Source organism: Triturus cristatus, chromosome 1_2 (assembly GCF_964204655.1).
Source record: "Triturus cristatus chromosome 1_2, aTriCri1.1, whole genome shotgun sequence".
Lineage (NCBI taxonomy): Eukaryota > Metazoa > Chordata > Amphibia > Caudata > Salamandridae > Triturus > Triturus cristatus.
In genome coordinates, this window is record NC_140580.1 from 767,323,603 (window position 1) to 767,339,497 (window position 15,895).

General features: G+C 44.7%; 1 protein-coding gene across 3 annotated transcripts in view; it reads left to right on the forward strand.

Annotated features, from left to right (window-relative positions):
* Window positions 1-15,895, forward strand: part of ERCC6 (ERCC excision repair 6, chromatin remodeling factor) — a 175,945-nt gene that overhangs the window by 139,415 nt on the left and 20,635 nt on the right. For all 3 annotated transcript variants that reach the window (XM_085608761.1, XM_085608759.1, XM_085608760.1), the window contains exons 15-16: window positions 2,586-2,705; window positions 12,876-12,970. In XM_085608761.1, coding sequence (XP_085464887.1) covers window positions 2,586-2,705; window positions 12,876-12,970 — 215 coding nt within the window. The remainder of the gene's footprint in view (window positions 1-2,585; window positions 2,706-12,875; window positions 12,971-15,895) is intronic.

The following is a 15,895-nucleotide window of genomic DNA, read 5'->3' on the forward strand; positions in this document are numbered from 1 at the left end:
TTGCCCTCTGCAAAAGTAAGGAGTTCCTTTAGGGAAATGTATGTCGTGAGACATATCCTTATGCACACAATTTATTTAGTTTTTCTGAGAATATCACAGCTCTTAGTCTGTGTCGTACCATCATAAGTATTGCTGTCCTTAAGCATATTTTCCTTCTGGAAGGCTGTTACAGGGTTTCTACCTCTCAGGGTAGATTCTTATAAGTATACTTGCATCATGTGTCTCTTTCTCTGTTGTTGGAAAATGAAAACTATGCTGAAAGATGGAGTCTGATTAGATGATTGGTTGTACATTCCCCTGCTCAATACCAGCGGCAGCGGGTGATCTTTGGAAGTGGAGGGTCATAAACCCAAACTCCAATTTACATGGTGCAAATGATCCCATACCTCCATCTTTTGGAGAAGTAGGCCGAGAGAGTAAAGGAGATTTTGTTTTGTAGTGAAAAAAGTGTGTTTTTCAGCACTATTTGCCCCTCAAATTGACCATGAATGTTACCTTTTTACAGCTGGGTAAGGAGCTGAGCTGTGTATATGTCATCAAGGTCCTAGGTTAATGTAATCAGGAGCCAGGGTCTCGCTTGATTATAAGTTCTGCAAAAACGTACATTTGAAACTCTCTTCAGAATAAAAAAATGTATTTCTTTAACATGCAGAAGCGTTTTACCTTAGTACATCAGATTATATGACTGCCTTCAAAGGGCATTTGTTAAATGTGTCTTACTACTCTACTGAACAGCTAAGGACTTGCGGTACCACACCACCGATGAATCTCCTTCACACTTATCTAGATAATCGTCCACCTCTAAGGTGGGTGCTGTTCATCACCCCAACGTATAGAAAATTGGCAGTAATAGAGAGGCAATAACACTAATAACTAAATTCACACAGCAATCTTTTTAAACTATAAAGTCCAACGAAGAAACTCTCTCAATTTTTTGTAGTAAAAAACAAAGGTTTTGCATAATTAGCTTTTTCCAGGTAGAAATCAGCCAACGTGTTTCGTTTTCACAGGAGCTTCATTAGGGCTTTTCAAAATAATACATCTCCAGTTCATGCTAATATCCATCCATCGACTTGGAAATAAGTCCTGTCCCTGCCTAATGATGTGAAATACTTATTAAAGCCATTGATATATAATAGGAATAACGTAAGTGCCATGACACACTCTGTCCTGACTCCCTGCTGTAGCTCAAATAACTCTGTAGACATCCCCCCCCCCCCCACTCGCCTTTTCAGATCCATACCTAATGCACACCCTGTTATCCGGGTGCAGAGCACGCAAAGAATCAACAATGATTTTTTCCAAACCCAGCTTCAATAAAATTCCCATTGAGTTTGGTATGGAGATAGGCCAGTAGCATTTGGATTCCTGTCTGCTCCCTTTCTTTTTCCTGTCTAATCTCTTATTTGTATTCCTGTCTACTCCCTGTCTTGTGCACGGGAACTCTAACCGCTGACCTCCGTGTAGGCAGAAACTCTAATTTAACAGCTGAATTAACTTCATTTGTAATAACTGCTGCCCAGAACTCAGGTTCAGCCTCGTACAAGTCCATTGGGGCTTTGTTCACCGTACTCTGGGCTATCGCCGCCAAGACTTCCCCATAGTCAGATCTGATAAGAGGAGGTGCTGAATCATGCCTATTTTACTACTTCCCCCTTTAACATTTTCTCCTTGTATGGCTCGGCAGAATAATTGGGGTGCTGGACCACCTTTCCTGACTGGCCTAGTGATTTGCTCAAATTTTTGACCAAATCTATAAAGGAGCTCAAACGTTATAGTCAGTAAAATATTAAAAGAAAATGTTGCTTATACATGGGTATTGCTTGTTATTTCTGTCTGTTGAGAAAAGTATTCTGAGATACTAAATGTTTGCAGAGATTTTGATGTTTACGAATTTAACTAAGATATTGAGAATTGGTGTTACAAGCAAGTTCCTTTTTTCATTCTGAGCTTCTTTTGCTTTCTACACTTGCCTTCTTTGCCTCCATCCCCAATAAAAATAGTGTGATTAACCTGCGTGGTTACTTCCTTTACGTCCGGCTGTAGCCAGTAAAATGATTTAATTCCATTTTCGTTTGCCCATATGATGAAATCAGCCTTAACCTGCATTGATGGTTATCATTTGAACATCAATTGCCCCTTTTGGTAATGTAAAACCCGGCCTACACTCTCCTGTGTTGTGAGATTACCCCCAGCCTACACACGCTGCCTCATTTAGGGATACAAACTCAACCTTATATAGCCCTATAAATAACCAGCGAAGCCAAAACTCCTCTTCCAGTTGCTGTGAGGCTGACTCCTAAATATAGAGCCACATTCAGTAGCTTAGACTGCCCCCACAGTGAGAATAACAGTTGCCTATGCTGTCTCCTATATTAAGATTGATTCCAAGCCGCACTTCTTCATATATACTATTAGCTACAACTGGCACTGCTTCATTAATTCATATTTCTCCTTGCTTATTACATGCTTAGTTTCTGACTCTGGAGTACATAACCAACACTACTAGATGAGTCTTTTCTGAGGACAGAGATGCACGTGAATCATTTTCCACACCTGACTGGTTCTTTGCTTTACCATTTCAGGACACCTCAATATTTATTTTTCTTCTAACTACCAAAGTGGGTGGTTTAGGGGTGAACCTGACTGGAGCGGATAGAGTTATCATCTTTGACCCAGACTGGAACCCGAGTACAGACACTCAGGTGCGTGGAAATTCCCATAAATTAAAGTTATGTGAATGTTTCTAAATCACTTTTCTACCTTTAGGGCTCCTTGAAGAAAGAAGCAAGACACTGAGTTTGTTTAGCAAGAAAATATTTATTTTTGCATTCATTAGTTCTCTAGTATGTGATCCTCAATAACATTCCTAAATATTAAATTGTGTCTGCCTGTGAGCAGGGTTTTGGGGCTGTGTATTTAAAGAGAAAGATCTCTACAGAAATCCAAGGTGCACTGCAGTGTCAATCAGCATCAGATATCTTTTCAGCCCTGTGGAGCAAGGATCCCCAGCAATAATGTATACTTTTTCCTCGGCATAGTGCTCCTCTGCGACTCTTTCAGCCACTATACTAGCTCTCAAATCCCCTTTTGGAGGTGAAAAAATCATTGAGGGAAGATCAGATTCTGTTTGTTGGATAATAAAAATTATGAACAAGGACGAGAAAATCTACACTCATCATAAGAGGATGTCCTTGCACTGAACCTCCATTCATGCGATTAATGGAAAAAACTGTAAGGTTGGTGAGAGGGGTGATACCACTCACCACTTGAATGTGTTCAATCCAGTGAAACAAGCCTTCTTTCATTTAAATCACTGCAGTCATATCAATTCAAGAATGTGTTTGTCTTTTTGCAAGGTAATGTTATATCCTGAAACATGCTTCTAGTTGTGTGTGTATCCCCAACTTTACAGTGCTTTGTTTTGAATCCTTTCAGAAATTGGCACCGTTGGTGGTGCATTAAAGCACACTTCTCAATGTCACACAAAGCACCCTACATTCTGCACAGAAACTACATATACACCTTCTTCTCCCAACAGTGCATAACCAACTGAGTGGCTTACTCAACCACCTAGAAAACTCTTAGGTGCCTCATCAGGATTATTAACAGCTGTACAAATGCTCCACTATAATAGGAAGCTGAAGGTCAGAGAGGCAGCTTGTCTTATGGACAAACTGTGCCTTCTAAAGTAATGCTAACCTTACTATTTGTGGAGAAGAGCTGCTCTCTCTAATGTACGATCCAAAACCTTGCTGTTGTCTATGGATCACCACCAAACATCATGTTTGTAACATGTGTGGCTGTAGATACACATGCTCTGTGTACTCCTGGCATCTAGTAGTGGGCTCAGATAATTACAACTTGTTTTTCTTTGAAGAAATCTTTTGAGTCACCAGGTCTCAGTGACTCCTCCTCTGCTCATGGAAGCGCGTGGGCACTAACTTTATTGTTTGATTGTTTTTCTCGGCCATCCGGTTCGGATGTGATTAAGCCTGCTCCCGGTCTCAACAAGTTTGTAGGTTCCCTTCACGCCTCTGAATCCATTACCTTCCATCCCATGTGAGAGGACTCTTCGACATATTTCTTCAAAAGGTGCCTATTCCATTCCTCAAGTCCATCATAGTCATGACACTGGGCCTCTCGGCCCACTGGGCCCTTCAGGCAACTGCGTGCTCCATATTACCCTTTCGAGAATGACCACCTGAGGTAATGGAGCAGACACTTGGAATCGTCGCTGAGCAAAGACCCTTCCAAGGGCCTCAGCCCACAAGTCCAAGGACACCTGTTGAAGCTGAACCTTCTAAACCAGCTTCATCATCGAGGCTGAAAGAGCCATTGGTGGCGAAGCAGATGCCACTGGCACAGAGACTGCAGATCCGAGACCTGCACTTGATGTTAAGAAATACTCCATCCTCGAAAGGCTGCAGCAGGAACACAACAAAAGACAAAGGAGGATGGCCATCCACCCTCGCACAGGCAAGATCTCTGCCTCAGAGAAGAACCTGCCAAAGAAATGCAGGCTTTCCTTTGAGGAGGTCATTCCCCCTCTCCCATGCCTTCACTGCAGAGCTCCCTAGAGTCATACTCTAATACTGGCAGTCCTAGACCTTATTCTCTGGCCGATGAGTTTGCCCCAGTCTACCCAGGTACCTCAGAGGTTCTGAGGGAGGATTACGGTATAAACCCTCAATGAGACTCTGACATAGAACGTATCCCAATAAGTGCCTGCTCCGCCCAATGACACCATGATGTATCACAACGTCATTCAACACACAGCCACCTACCATAAGGTAGGGATGTACGCCATGTCTGAGGACGATGACTTCCTAGAAGAAACACTCTCAAAGACACAGCACTCTGTCCAGCACCTCCTGATGCTCAAGGAGATCTTTACATCCACCCCTGAGATTTTCTAGACGTCAGTGAAAGCTTGTGTGGTGACCCTCTCTGACCTGCACTGTATCCATGTTCATGTCTTACTGACTACTGCTAAGAAAAGGGCAGAACTCCAGGCTATTTCCAATGCAACCATTAGGTGTGCACTGTATGCAGGGGACACAGTGGCCAAAGGGTCTCAACAGTTCAGTCAATCTTTGGTGCCACTCTTTGCTCCATGAGTTGTGGCTTCAAGCCAGAAGTTCAAGCTCACTTTGTCTCTGCCTTTCGACTGGGAACACCAGCTCAGACCACCGGTTGACACCATGCTAGAGATGATCAAGAAGCACACTGAAACCACCAAGGCAATGGATGCCCTTCAGGTTGATTCAGGTAAGGGATCCTGCTCCATAGTCACTTTCCCAGACTAAACCCAGTCTCATCAGCAGTAACTGGTTTATCCCCCAAAGGGTAACAGGGTTTTTACACAAGGCTTTTTCAGAGAAAACGGTTCCAAGGGTTGTGACAGAGGCATTTCTAGTAAGGCAGCCTCCACCTCCAAAAACGTACTCACCCGCATCCCTACTTCTGTTGGGAGGGGGGGGGGGGAGAAGAGTTCAAGTGTTCCTTCCCTGCTGGGAAGAGATCACCACAGACCATTGGGTCATATCTATCATCGAGCATGGCTACTGCCTAGAGCTCCTCTCAACCCCATCAAACATTCCACCACGCACATACACACCCTCAGCCCAGAACATCTCATGTTGCTTCTAGAGGAGATTAAGGCGCTCCTACTCACAGGAGCCATAGAGCCAGTGCCTTATCAACATCAGGGCAAGGGCATCTATTCTGTATACTTCTTCAGTCCCAAGAGGGACAGATCCCTCAGACCAATCCTCGACCTCCATCCTCTCATCAGATGCATCCTGCCAGAACATTTCCACATGGTCAGCCTGCAGGATGTAATCCCACTACTGCTTTAAGGTAACTTCATGGCCACTCAAGACCTGAAGGATGCCTACTTACACATACCAATCCATCCAGCTCATCAGTGCTAACTCTGGTTTATGGTTCATGGGAAACACTACTAGTTCAAGGAACTACCCTTTGGATTTCACCATGGCCCCAAGGGTCTTTATCAAGTGGTTAGCAGTGGTAGCTGGTCACCTCTAGAGGGGAAGGACTCTGTGTTCTCCTACCTCGATGATTGGCTGATCAAGAGCTCAAGCAGGCAGGAATGCTTAACCCACACCAAGGCCACAATCTCCTTTCTGCACAGCCTGGGGTTCATAGTGAACATACGTTTGGAGCCACTTCAAATTCAACCCTTCTTAGGGTCTGTACTGAACTCTGTAATTCACAAAGTCATCCCATCCCTCAAAGGGATCAAGCTTTCCAGCAGCTTTTCCCTCTTTTTCAGGCACTTGTCCACCTCCAGATTGCACTGTAATTCGCCTTCTGAGAATGATGGCTTCATGCACCACCATAGTTCCCCATGCCAGATGACATATGTACCTGCTTCAGGAATGCCTCACAAGCCAGTGGTCACAAGCATAAGGCAATTTGGAAGATCTAGTGTTGGCAAGGGCCAGTACCCATCGCTTTCTGGGTGGTGGAATAGCAACAATCAGGGCAGGCCCTGTGTTGACCCCGTTCCGCAGGTGACCACTGCCATGGATGCATTTTTAGTCGACTGGGGTCACACCTCAATGATATGACAGTCCAGGGTCTGTGTCCTCCTCATCAAAGGGGTCTCCACATCAACCACTTAGAACTGCTAGCCATTCATCTAGCTCTCAAAGCCATTTCTTCAACAGATTCAAGGCAAGGTAGTCCTAGTGTGCATGGAGAACATGATTGCCATGTTCTACCTACAAAAGCAAGGTGGCACGAACTCCCCTCAGCTATCAGCACTAGCACAGCGAATCTGGCGCTGGTGCAACCATCACCAAGCTCATCTCTTGGCAGAGTATGTTCCGGGAGTAGAAAACAACTTTGCGGAGCTGATCTTCAGGATGTAGCAACAAGTCCATGAGTGAGAACTCCACACTAAAGACCTACTTCCTTACTTCCAGAGATGGGGTCCCCATACATAGATGTTTTTTCCACACATTATAATGCAAAAACCCCAAACTTTGCTGCCAGGTTTCCACACCCATAGTTTATTGGCAATGCAGTGTGGATGAATTGGTCTGGGATCTTTGCATATGCTTTTCCTCCTCTCCCACTAATTCCTTACATGGTCAGGGAGCTCAAGCTATTATTCCTCACACTCATCCTGGTGTCCCCAAAGTGGGCCAGACAACCATGGTTCTTGACCCTTCTAGAAATGTCATTTGCCACCACTGGGATCCTTTCCAACAGGCTGACTTTCTTGCACAAAGCCACAGCAAAGTCAGACACTCTGACCTCAGACAACTCAACCTAGCAATTTGGCTCCTGAGGTCCTCGAGTTTAGTTAACTTGACCTACCTCAAGGGTGCATGGACATACTCGGGAAGCCCGTAGGCCCACTATTCACATGCTATGCTGCTATGTGGAAGCATTTTGGACTCTGAAGCACATAAACCCTCTTACACCTACGGTGGAAGACGTTATTTTCTACCTCATATTTACCAAATGTCAGGGTTATCCTACACGTCAGTCTGGCTACAGTTAACGGACATTGCTGCATATATGCAAAAGAGGGAACGTTCTTCCCTTGTCAAAATTGCTTTAATTAAGGCTTCTATGGACAGCCTTAAGCATGTGATTACACCAAGGGTATCCCCAGCTCCATTATGGAATCTCAAGGTTGTCCTCACCAGACATACGGGTTTTCATTTGAGCTACTCCATTCATGCCCTTTGCAGTTTCTCTCTTGTAAGGTTGCCTTCTTCGTAGCTATAATGTCTCCCAGACATATTAGTGAACTACAGGCCCTCGCATTGCAAAAACCATTCTTCCAGTTACATCCGGACAGAGTGGTTGTTAGAACTAATCTAAAACTCTTACCCAACTCTCAGTCTTTTTTCCGCATTCAAACTCTGTAGCTGAAAGGTATCTTCTCACAGTTGATCCCAAGCATGCTCTTATGTACTACATTGATATAAACAACTCTTTAGCAAAACACAACTGCTTGTGGCTTTTTCACAGCCCCATGAAGGTTATGCCATTTCTAAGGCAGGGATTATCAGGTGGAGTGTCAAATGCATCCAAACCTGTTACGCAAAAGCTAATAGAACCCTACCTTCCTGCTCCAAGCCACACTCTCACGCAAACCGATGCTACTATGGCCTTTTTAGGAACTATACCCATTGCAGATATTTGTAAAGCTGTCACATGTCCACTCCACACTCTTTCACAAAGCATTATTGTGTGGTTGTTCTTGCTAGGAAGCACGCTAAAGTTGGTCAAACTGTCCCTAGGGCTCTCTTTCAGGCCTCTGCACCATCCACTGGCTAGCCCCCGCTTAGGGTAGTACCTCTTTACCTTCGATGCAAAGTTTGTTTCATGTAGTGCTGTAGAGTCACATACGCCCACCCTCCTCCCCGGAAGCCAGTGTTTTTTTACACTTAATGTGATTCCTTCTCTAAAATGGACACTATTCTTTTCTGCTTACTTCTACATTCCTGCTCTCACCTGTTGGACGAAAAAAAATCGAACAATGGAGTCTGTGTCCATGCATGCACATCCATGACCAGAGGATGAGTCTCCAAGACTCCGTAGACTTCTTCGAAGAAATGCCAATTGTAATCTCCCAAGACTAGCAGACAGAAGTATGCAGAGCATGTGAATATACAGTACTGAATGCAACAAACTGATGCTTACAGGGTAATTAACATAATCCTTCCGATAATTGTGTAACAGCAGCACCAGCACCCAACGCCTTATTCCCATCAAATGCAGAGCCACCAATCTAAGGGCGGAAAAGAAAGCAGTGTAAGCAGAGGCTGGAATGCCTCCAGTAATGGTAAAAATTAAGTCTCTCCCTCTGCCCCCATGCCATCCTACTGGTGGAACCACTGTGCACAATCTTATTCCCAGACCTCAAAGAAACAAAGGTATCTATTCCTGCTACAGTCTATTAGGAAAAAATGTTCCCAAAGAAGAATTCAGAGCCATCAATTACCTTAAGCCATAAAGAAATTGGCGAAGATATAAGATTTCATCATATTAGCACTACATCAAATCACATGCATTAAAGCTTCAGGATGCATAATTTCATAACTCAACCTGAAAGAAATAAAGAACATTCTTAAGGGGTATTAAAAACTGTGTGTAGTACCAATAGAAATGTATTCCTTTTGTCTATAAATGGTAGTGGTCGGTCATTTCCATGAAATGAATAGATTGGCTTCTGAAAGAGAGATCACTGTAAAAGATGTGTATACGATTTTCACATGACCTTTATAAACCTCCAGACGAAGTCTCCAGATTAGACACAAGTCCGCTTCCATACTGAAATGTAGAATGCAGGGTTTGGGAGACATCTTAGAAACATGAAGGGAATAATATAACTTTTGGAGAATAAAGCTATTATCTAGCTATGTTAACAACACTTTTCTTCAGACAAATATTGATACACTGTTCTTAATACAAGGCTGCATGACGCCCCTTGTAGAACTGCCTCTCTTAACCTATTGTGCACAATGTCACAGAGCTGGATGAGTGATGTGAGGGGATTTTGGGCCCGATGTACAGAGAGCGCCCTTTTGCAGGCACAGACCCTGTGAATCAGACAATCGTAGAGTTTGGGAATGGAAAGGTTTTTTTCTATGTACCAAATCCATTTTGTGAGTCGAATAAGCCTTTCTGACTTTTTAGATGGGCTTTGAGATAAATTCTGAATCACAGTGAGGACGGAGATGAATTGGGTGTCCCCTTGTCCCCTCCGAATTGCAAGTTGGAATGGTTACAAATTCAGTTATGGCTGCAAAACTATTGCTCATTTACTAACACCTCAAAGGAGAGCTGCAAATAACTGATTCATTAAGAGAAAGATGTCCACTTTCCTCTTTCTGAAGTGTCGCAGCCCTGGGGGAGAGTAGGCAATGGACCGGGCTCCCCAGATTTTTTTGCCACACAAGAAACCTTGTCCCTTAAAGGAAAAAGGCCTTTGGGAATGCAGATACAGAGACAGAGTTTGCTATTTCTTGCAGGCCACCATACCTGTGTTTGTAACCAGTATCATGGGGTCAAAATAGCGACTTATCTAAGCAATATTAATTAGAGATGTGGTGCTGGGCCTGGACATTTTAGGATGTGACCTAATAGTACCTAAGTCTCATCCCACATCTAAAAACTGATTCTAAAAAGTAATTGCGCAATTTACTACCAGGCCTTTGATATGTCTGGCCCTTAATCTCCTCAGCTATTTGATCCTCTTCTGGTGGTACCAGGAATACAATCTGTTTAAAGGAGGCCCCTCCAGAAATCGTCGCTTTTCTCGATGGTATGACACACTCCTCCTTTATTAATGGGAAGATTCCAGGAGTCACTTAATTCTTCAGGTGCCCTGGACACAAAGGCTTCCATTATTTAAGTGCTAATAAACCAATCCAGTAAAAGCTGGAACTGAGGGCCATTCATCTAGTCCACAAGTCCCCTTTCATATTATATCTGAGATAGTCGTGAGGCAGACTGGCAATAAAACCACAATGTGTTACTTAAGTAACCTGATAGGTTTGTGATCCTCTCTGTGGAAACTCACAATATCTGCCTCTGATTGTTGTCGTGATCCTGCACACTACAGCAAACATTTCCTGTGGGTTAAAAATGCAAAAGAAGATTTAAGCAGATTAAATTCAGAAAACCATTAATGGTGCCCAAACTACAAAGGAATGCAGAGCTCTTCTACCACTGGGCAGTTCTGCAAACAAACCTGTTTGCCATAACAATAAGTTCTAAATGTTGAGACTTTGACATCTAGGCGTCTAGAGTCTGTTTCTAAGAGAAATGTCTTTTTGGACAACTGATCTGGTACTGTTTTATGGAAAGTGACCCGGGGCCCCCCTGCGCATGTGCTTCCTCTTTGCGTGTCCTTTGGTACTACAGAAAGGGCCGCAGACGCTTGTGCGGCCCTTTCTGTGATACAGATAGCGCTGGCGCACATACAGCGCAAGAGCGATCACCAGAGGGTGGTCCCTTATTTGCATGAGGGTGTGGCCCCATACAAAAGAGGGAACCCCTTTGCCTCTGCTCCCAAGCCGTGGGTAGACGCAGTAGCAGAGGCAAAGAACATGTCAGGAGGCACACTGACAGTACGCCACCTAACAGGTGGTGCACTGTCAGTGCGCCCCCTGATGGCAGCCCTCTGGAGGAGGAAAGGGGGTCCCATGGATCCACCAGACATCCCCTTGCAGGCAGGAGCAGTCCCTCGTTGCAACCGTCTACAATGGGATCTCTCTCCCCTCTTAAAAGTTCAGGCAGATTGCCGTCTGCACAGTGAAACATGAAGCAGCTGCTCTAAAGCCGCTCCAGGTTTCACTTGAATGAGGGTCCCCAGGGCAGCACGGCTTTGCGGCTACCCTGGGGGCAGTGCATATAATGTAATAGGGCACACTTTCCCTGCTTGCGCCAGACACACCTGTTTTATGTGCACTGTGACACAAACGGCAAAAGGGTTCCCTATATGTAATAGGTTTCTTAAAATAAGCCTTCCCCATTCTTCTGTTGATGATCTTTAGACCATCTAGTTCTACCAGTGGTGGTGGATCTAGACTGTCTTCGCATATGAGAGATGCCACACAGACTGACATGTAGAATAACTTTCATGTCCAGAACGAATTACTCAATAACTTAATGTAATGTCCTGACTCCCAAATTTGCGGTACAGGCATTTGAATCTTCCTCTGGAATGTAGGAACAGTCTCCGAGACCAAATGGCAACAGCGTTGTTAGATACCATCTCATCAAAAAGCTTCTGCATATGATACCTCGCCAAGAATAGCAATCCTCTGACTTGCCAGGAAAAGCACTGCTTCTTAGCTTATTTATCTTGCACAGTTTTCCCTACTAGAGTCGTATATAAAAGTTCATCCAGCAGATAGATCCTATGGAAAATGTCCTCCTAAGGTAAATTTAGACTTTAACATTTACTTTAAGATCCTGGCCTCAAGCTGTCACATTAAGAGCAGGCCTCATTTTCTCACCCAGCTTAGTGAGCCTCAGGTGCTCACTGCAGAAGCAGGACGTCATTTTCCTCCAGAATACACCATCAATCTCTCAGTATAGATGGAGGCCTCACACATTTACTCCAGGAACAGGTTCAATCTCCATTTAAAGCTGGGCCTTAAACATACACACTGGCAATACATTTCTAACTGTGAATTGACAAGTACGCCTCAGTGAGTGTTACTGCCCAGCAACAGCAGGCCAAAGTGCTAATTCCAAGAGCAGACATTGTTCGGTCTCACCAGCAGTTTGCCACAATTACATTTGCTACAGCGATAGGCTTCGTTCAGTCTGTTACTTCTGAAAGAGTGCTTTTCCGTCTCTCAAGTAGGAGACGTCATTTTCTCGGGCGGTCTGTGCAGCAGGCAGTAGGCTCAACAAGCTTTACACTTTAGATCTTTGCCTTAGGTTCTCACTCAAGCAGCAGAGCTTACGCTGTTGCTCCCCTCCCTCTTGGTATCACTATTCCAGTAGTACTAACTCAGATCCTGTTCCTTATCACAAGATGGCACTCTTTCTATTACAAGTGTGAGGAGGCTTTTACTCCACGAGTAGCTCACTGAGCAGGTGAGCATATGGCGCAGTGTGACATAGTGCCTGCAATCAGCACCAAAGTGAGTGCCACAGTCCAATTCACAGTGCTGCAGTGTGTAATGTGGTCAGTAACTCAAACAGGGCCACATTAAAGGCTGTGATGTATCCCTCAATCAGATTTGCAGTTTGTTCCACGCCAGAGACAAAGTAAGCACTTTAAGAAGCACCACAGTGAGCGTTTCTTGCTTCTGCCTGTGAGTCCTGACTGATTGTTATAACTAATGATGCATTTCTTTCATCTGCATTAGGCTCGTGAACGTGCCTGGAGAATAGGGCAGAAGAAACAAGTGACTGTGTACAGACTCCTGACAGCTGGCACCATCGAAGAAAAGATCTATCACAGGTCAGTGATCTGTGACTGCCTCTACTGTGTCAGGACTGATGATTGGTTTTAATTTTAGGCCTAAACCACATTTTGTCAGACTTTCAGATCTGGCTGGACTGAGACATTGTGTCCGAACTGAGGTTCTGTGTCGAAACTGACAGCTTTAGTCTGTCCTGAGGCTTCGTTTCATACCTGAAGCTTCATTTCCTGCACATAGGACTTAAGAAATTCAAGAAGACCTATCAGCCCAATTCTTTTTAACAGCCTTCATGATGCATCATCCATGGTGCCAGTGAGGACAATCACAAACTTCAATACTCTGCCATGATCTAGATCCGCCACCCATTTATTTGAACACCGGCCAAAACCAATTCTGAGAAATATCCCTTTTTCCCATAACTACACCTAAGCTGATGAAAACCTTTGCATGCCTAGTGGCCTCAAGATCCTTAAATAAATTCATTAGAGCAATCTTTTGGGTGAATGCTAATTGTTAACTTAGTGACTTGCATGTGATTCTAATTACTCCATCCCAGAATATATTAATGAACTTAAAACCCTATACCTTATAAATAAAATGCAGTTTTTCTGACTAAAGCTTAATTTCACGCATGTCAGGATTTGGCTATTTCTCAATAATGTGACTTTTTGTCAAGGCTGGCAATCTCTTAGGACTTGAGACTTGTGCTCTGCAGCTCAGGACTGGGACACTGTTTGCGGGTGTCTCTGCAAAGACTGCATTGAGGGTCTGTATCCTGCAGGTCAAAATCAGAACTACAGCTCAGTGTCAGAACCTAGGCTCTCTGTTGTACTGGCCAGTACTCTGGATTTAAGATGGTACTAATCATAAAACCGAGGAAAATTCCTGCCACTCAGTCCTGGGCATCAGTTAACATCTAAGGCATAAAAAAGGAAAACGGAATTAAGCGCAGATTTTTAATATCAAAAGATCACATGCACTCAATAGGCCTTGATTTGGCATGGGCTGTGTATGCTCGGATGATATTGCAAATTAGAACTAGTGTCCCTAGTCTGTGAGCTGCACAAGTACATTGTTGACCAGATGGAGTGGCCCTGGGCCTGAGAGGGTGTGGTCTGGCCTTTAGAGTGTCTGACCCTGTACTTAATGAGTTCTGGCACTGAATCTGAAAGGGTCTTTCACTGTGCCTGATGGGTTGTGGAGCTGCTCTACCTTTTGTGGTAAGAAAGCAGATTCTAGTGGCACAGTGACCCAGGACCAACGTCTGGGCATACCTGGCGCACTTAGGGTGAGAAAGCAAAAGGCACACAGTTGATGGACGGAATGCGGAACAAATCAAAACATTCACCCCCAGTCAAGAGATCTGGGTTAAATCCATCATTCTTTTACTCAACATGCCACCCCAGTTTAGACCTTTCCATATGCAAATCAGTCTTGACCCTGTGCCTCATGGGAACAGTCCAGCCCGAACTGCCAAGCCAGGTCCTCCCTGGGCCGGAAACAAGCATCCTAGGACCGGTTTCGCGGTTTCACCCCTCATCAGCCAGGATAGCTTGAATCAATGGATTTAGGCCCAGATCTCTGTACTTGGGTGAATGTATGACATTGTTCTGCATTCTGTCCTTCAATTGTTCTTTTTGCATTTGTCACCCCGAGTGGGACCGGTATGCCCAGACATGGGTCCCGTGCTCTCCATGCCACTGGAGTCAAGCTATCCTGGCTGATCAGGCCTGAAACCAGTCCTAGGATGCTTGTTTCAAGTCCAGGGAGGACCTGGCCTGGCAGTTCTAGCTGGACTGTTGTAATTGGGCGCAGCGTCAAGACTGATTTGCATATGGCTGGGGTCAAACTGGAATGGCATGGTGAGCAAAAAAACGATGGATTTAGGCCCAGATCTCTGTACTGGGGTGAATATATGGCATTGTTTTGCATTCTGTCCTTCAATTGTTCTTTTTGCATTTGTCACCCAGAGTGGGACGGATATGCTCAGACGTGAGTCCCGTGCTCTCCATGCCACTGGAATCAAGCTATCCTGGCTGAAGAGGGGTGAAACCCCGAAACGGGTCCTAAGATGCTTGTTTCCAGTCCAAGGAGGACCTTGCCTGGCAGTTCGGGCTGGAATGTTCCCATAGGGCACAGGGTCAAGACTGATTTGCATATGGCTGGGTCCAAACTGGAATGGCAGGGTGAGCAAAAAAAACGATGGATTTAGGCCCAGATCTCTGTACTGGGGTGAATGTATGACATTGTTCTGCATTCTGTCCATCAACAGTTCTTTTTGGGAGGAACTGAAGCAGCATGTTGAGTGAGCCAGCGAAGCGCTTTAGGTATGTTTGTGCTGCACATGAGGTGAACTTGTGATGTTCCTGAGGTGAACTTGTGATGTTCATGAGGCATGCTAACACTGTACCTGAGAACACCTGGTTCTATGGCTAAGGCGTGTGCATGCTTTACCTGAGATGCATTGGCTCTTGATACCAGATAGACTATTACTCTGTGTGAGGTAGACGGCTACTAAAGACCTCATTCAGAGTTACCTGTTATTTGGTGTGGGGATACACTGTAACTAGAATCTCGGATTTCAGCTCGTATCACCCACACCATCTAGGGGGCCTTCAAGTTATTCCACCTGGAATGTCTCAAAACTAGCAGCGCTGAGAAAACTGGGTCCTTTTCCCATTTCATTCCCCTTTCTGGGTCAAATAACAATCCCTTTTCTGATTATTTGCTACTTGCTTTCAGCAAATGCTAAATCATACTGGGACAGTACTGCAAGTCTGGGGTGCTGGAAGGTCACACAAGGGCAGAGTAATGTTAAGGGAACGTTATTTGCTCCCCTGGGATGCAGGAGTAGAGAATGGTTTCGGGCTGCACCTCTGGTCACAGCCACTGCCCATGTCTTTAGCCGGTGCAGACCAGCTCCTGATGAAATAGGGTTCAGTGTTTCTGGACCATGGTAATCC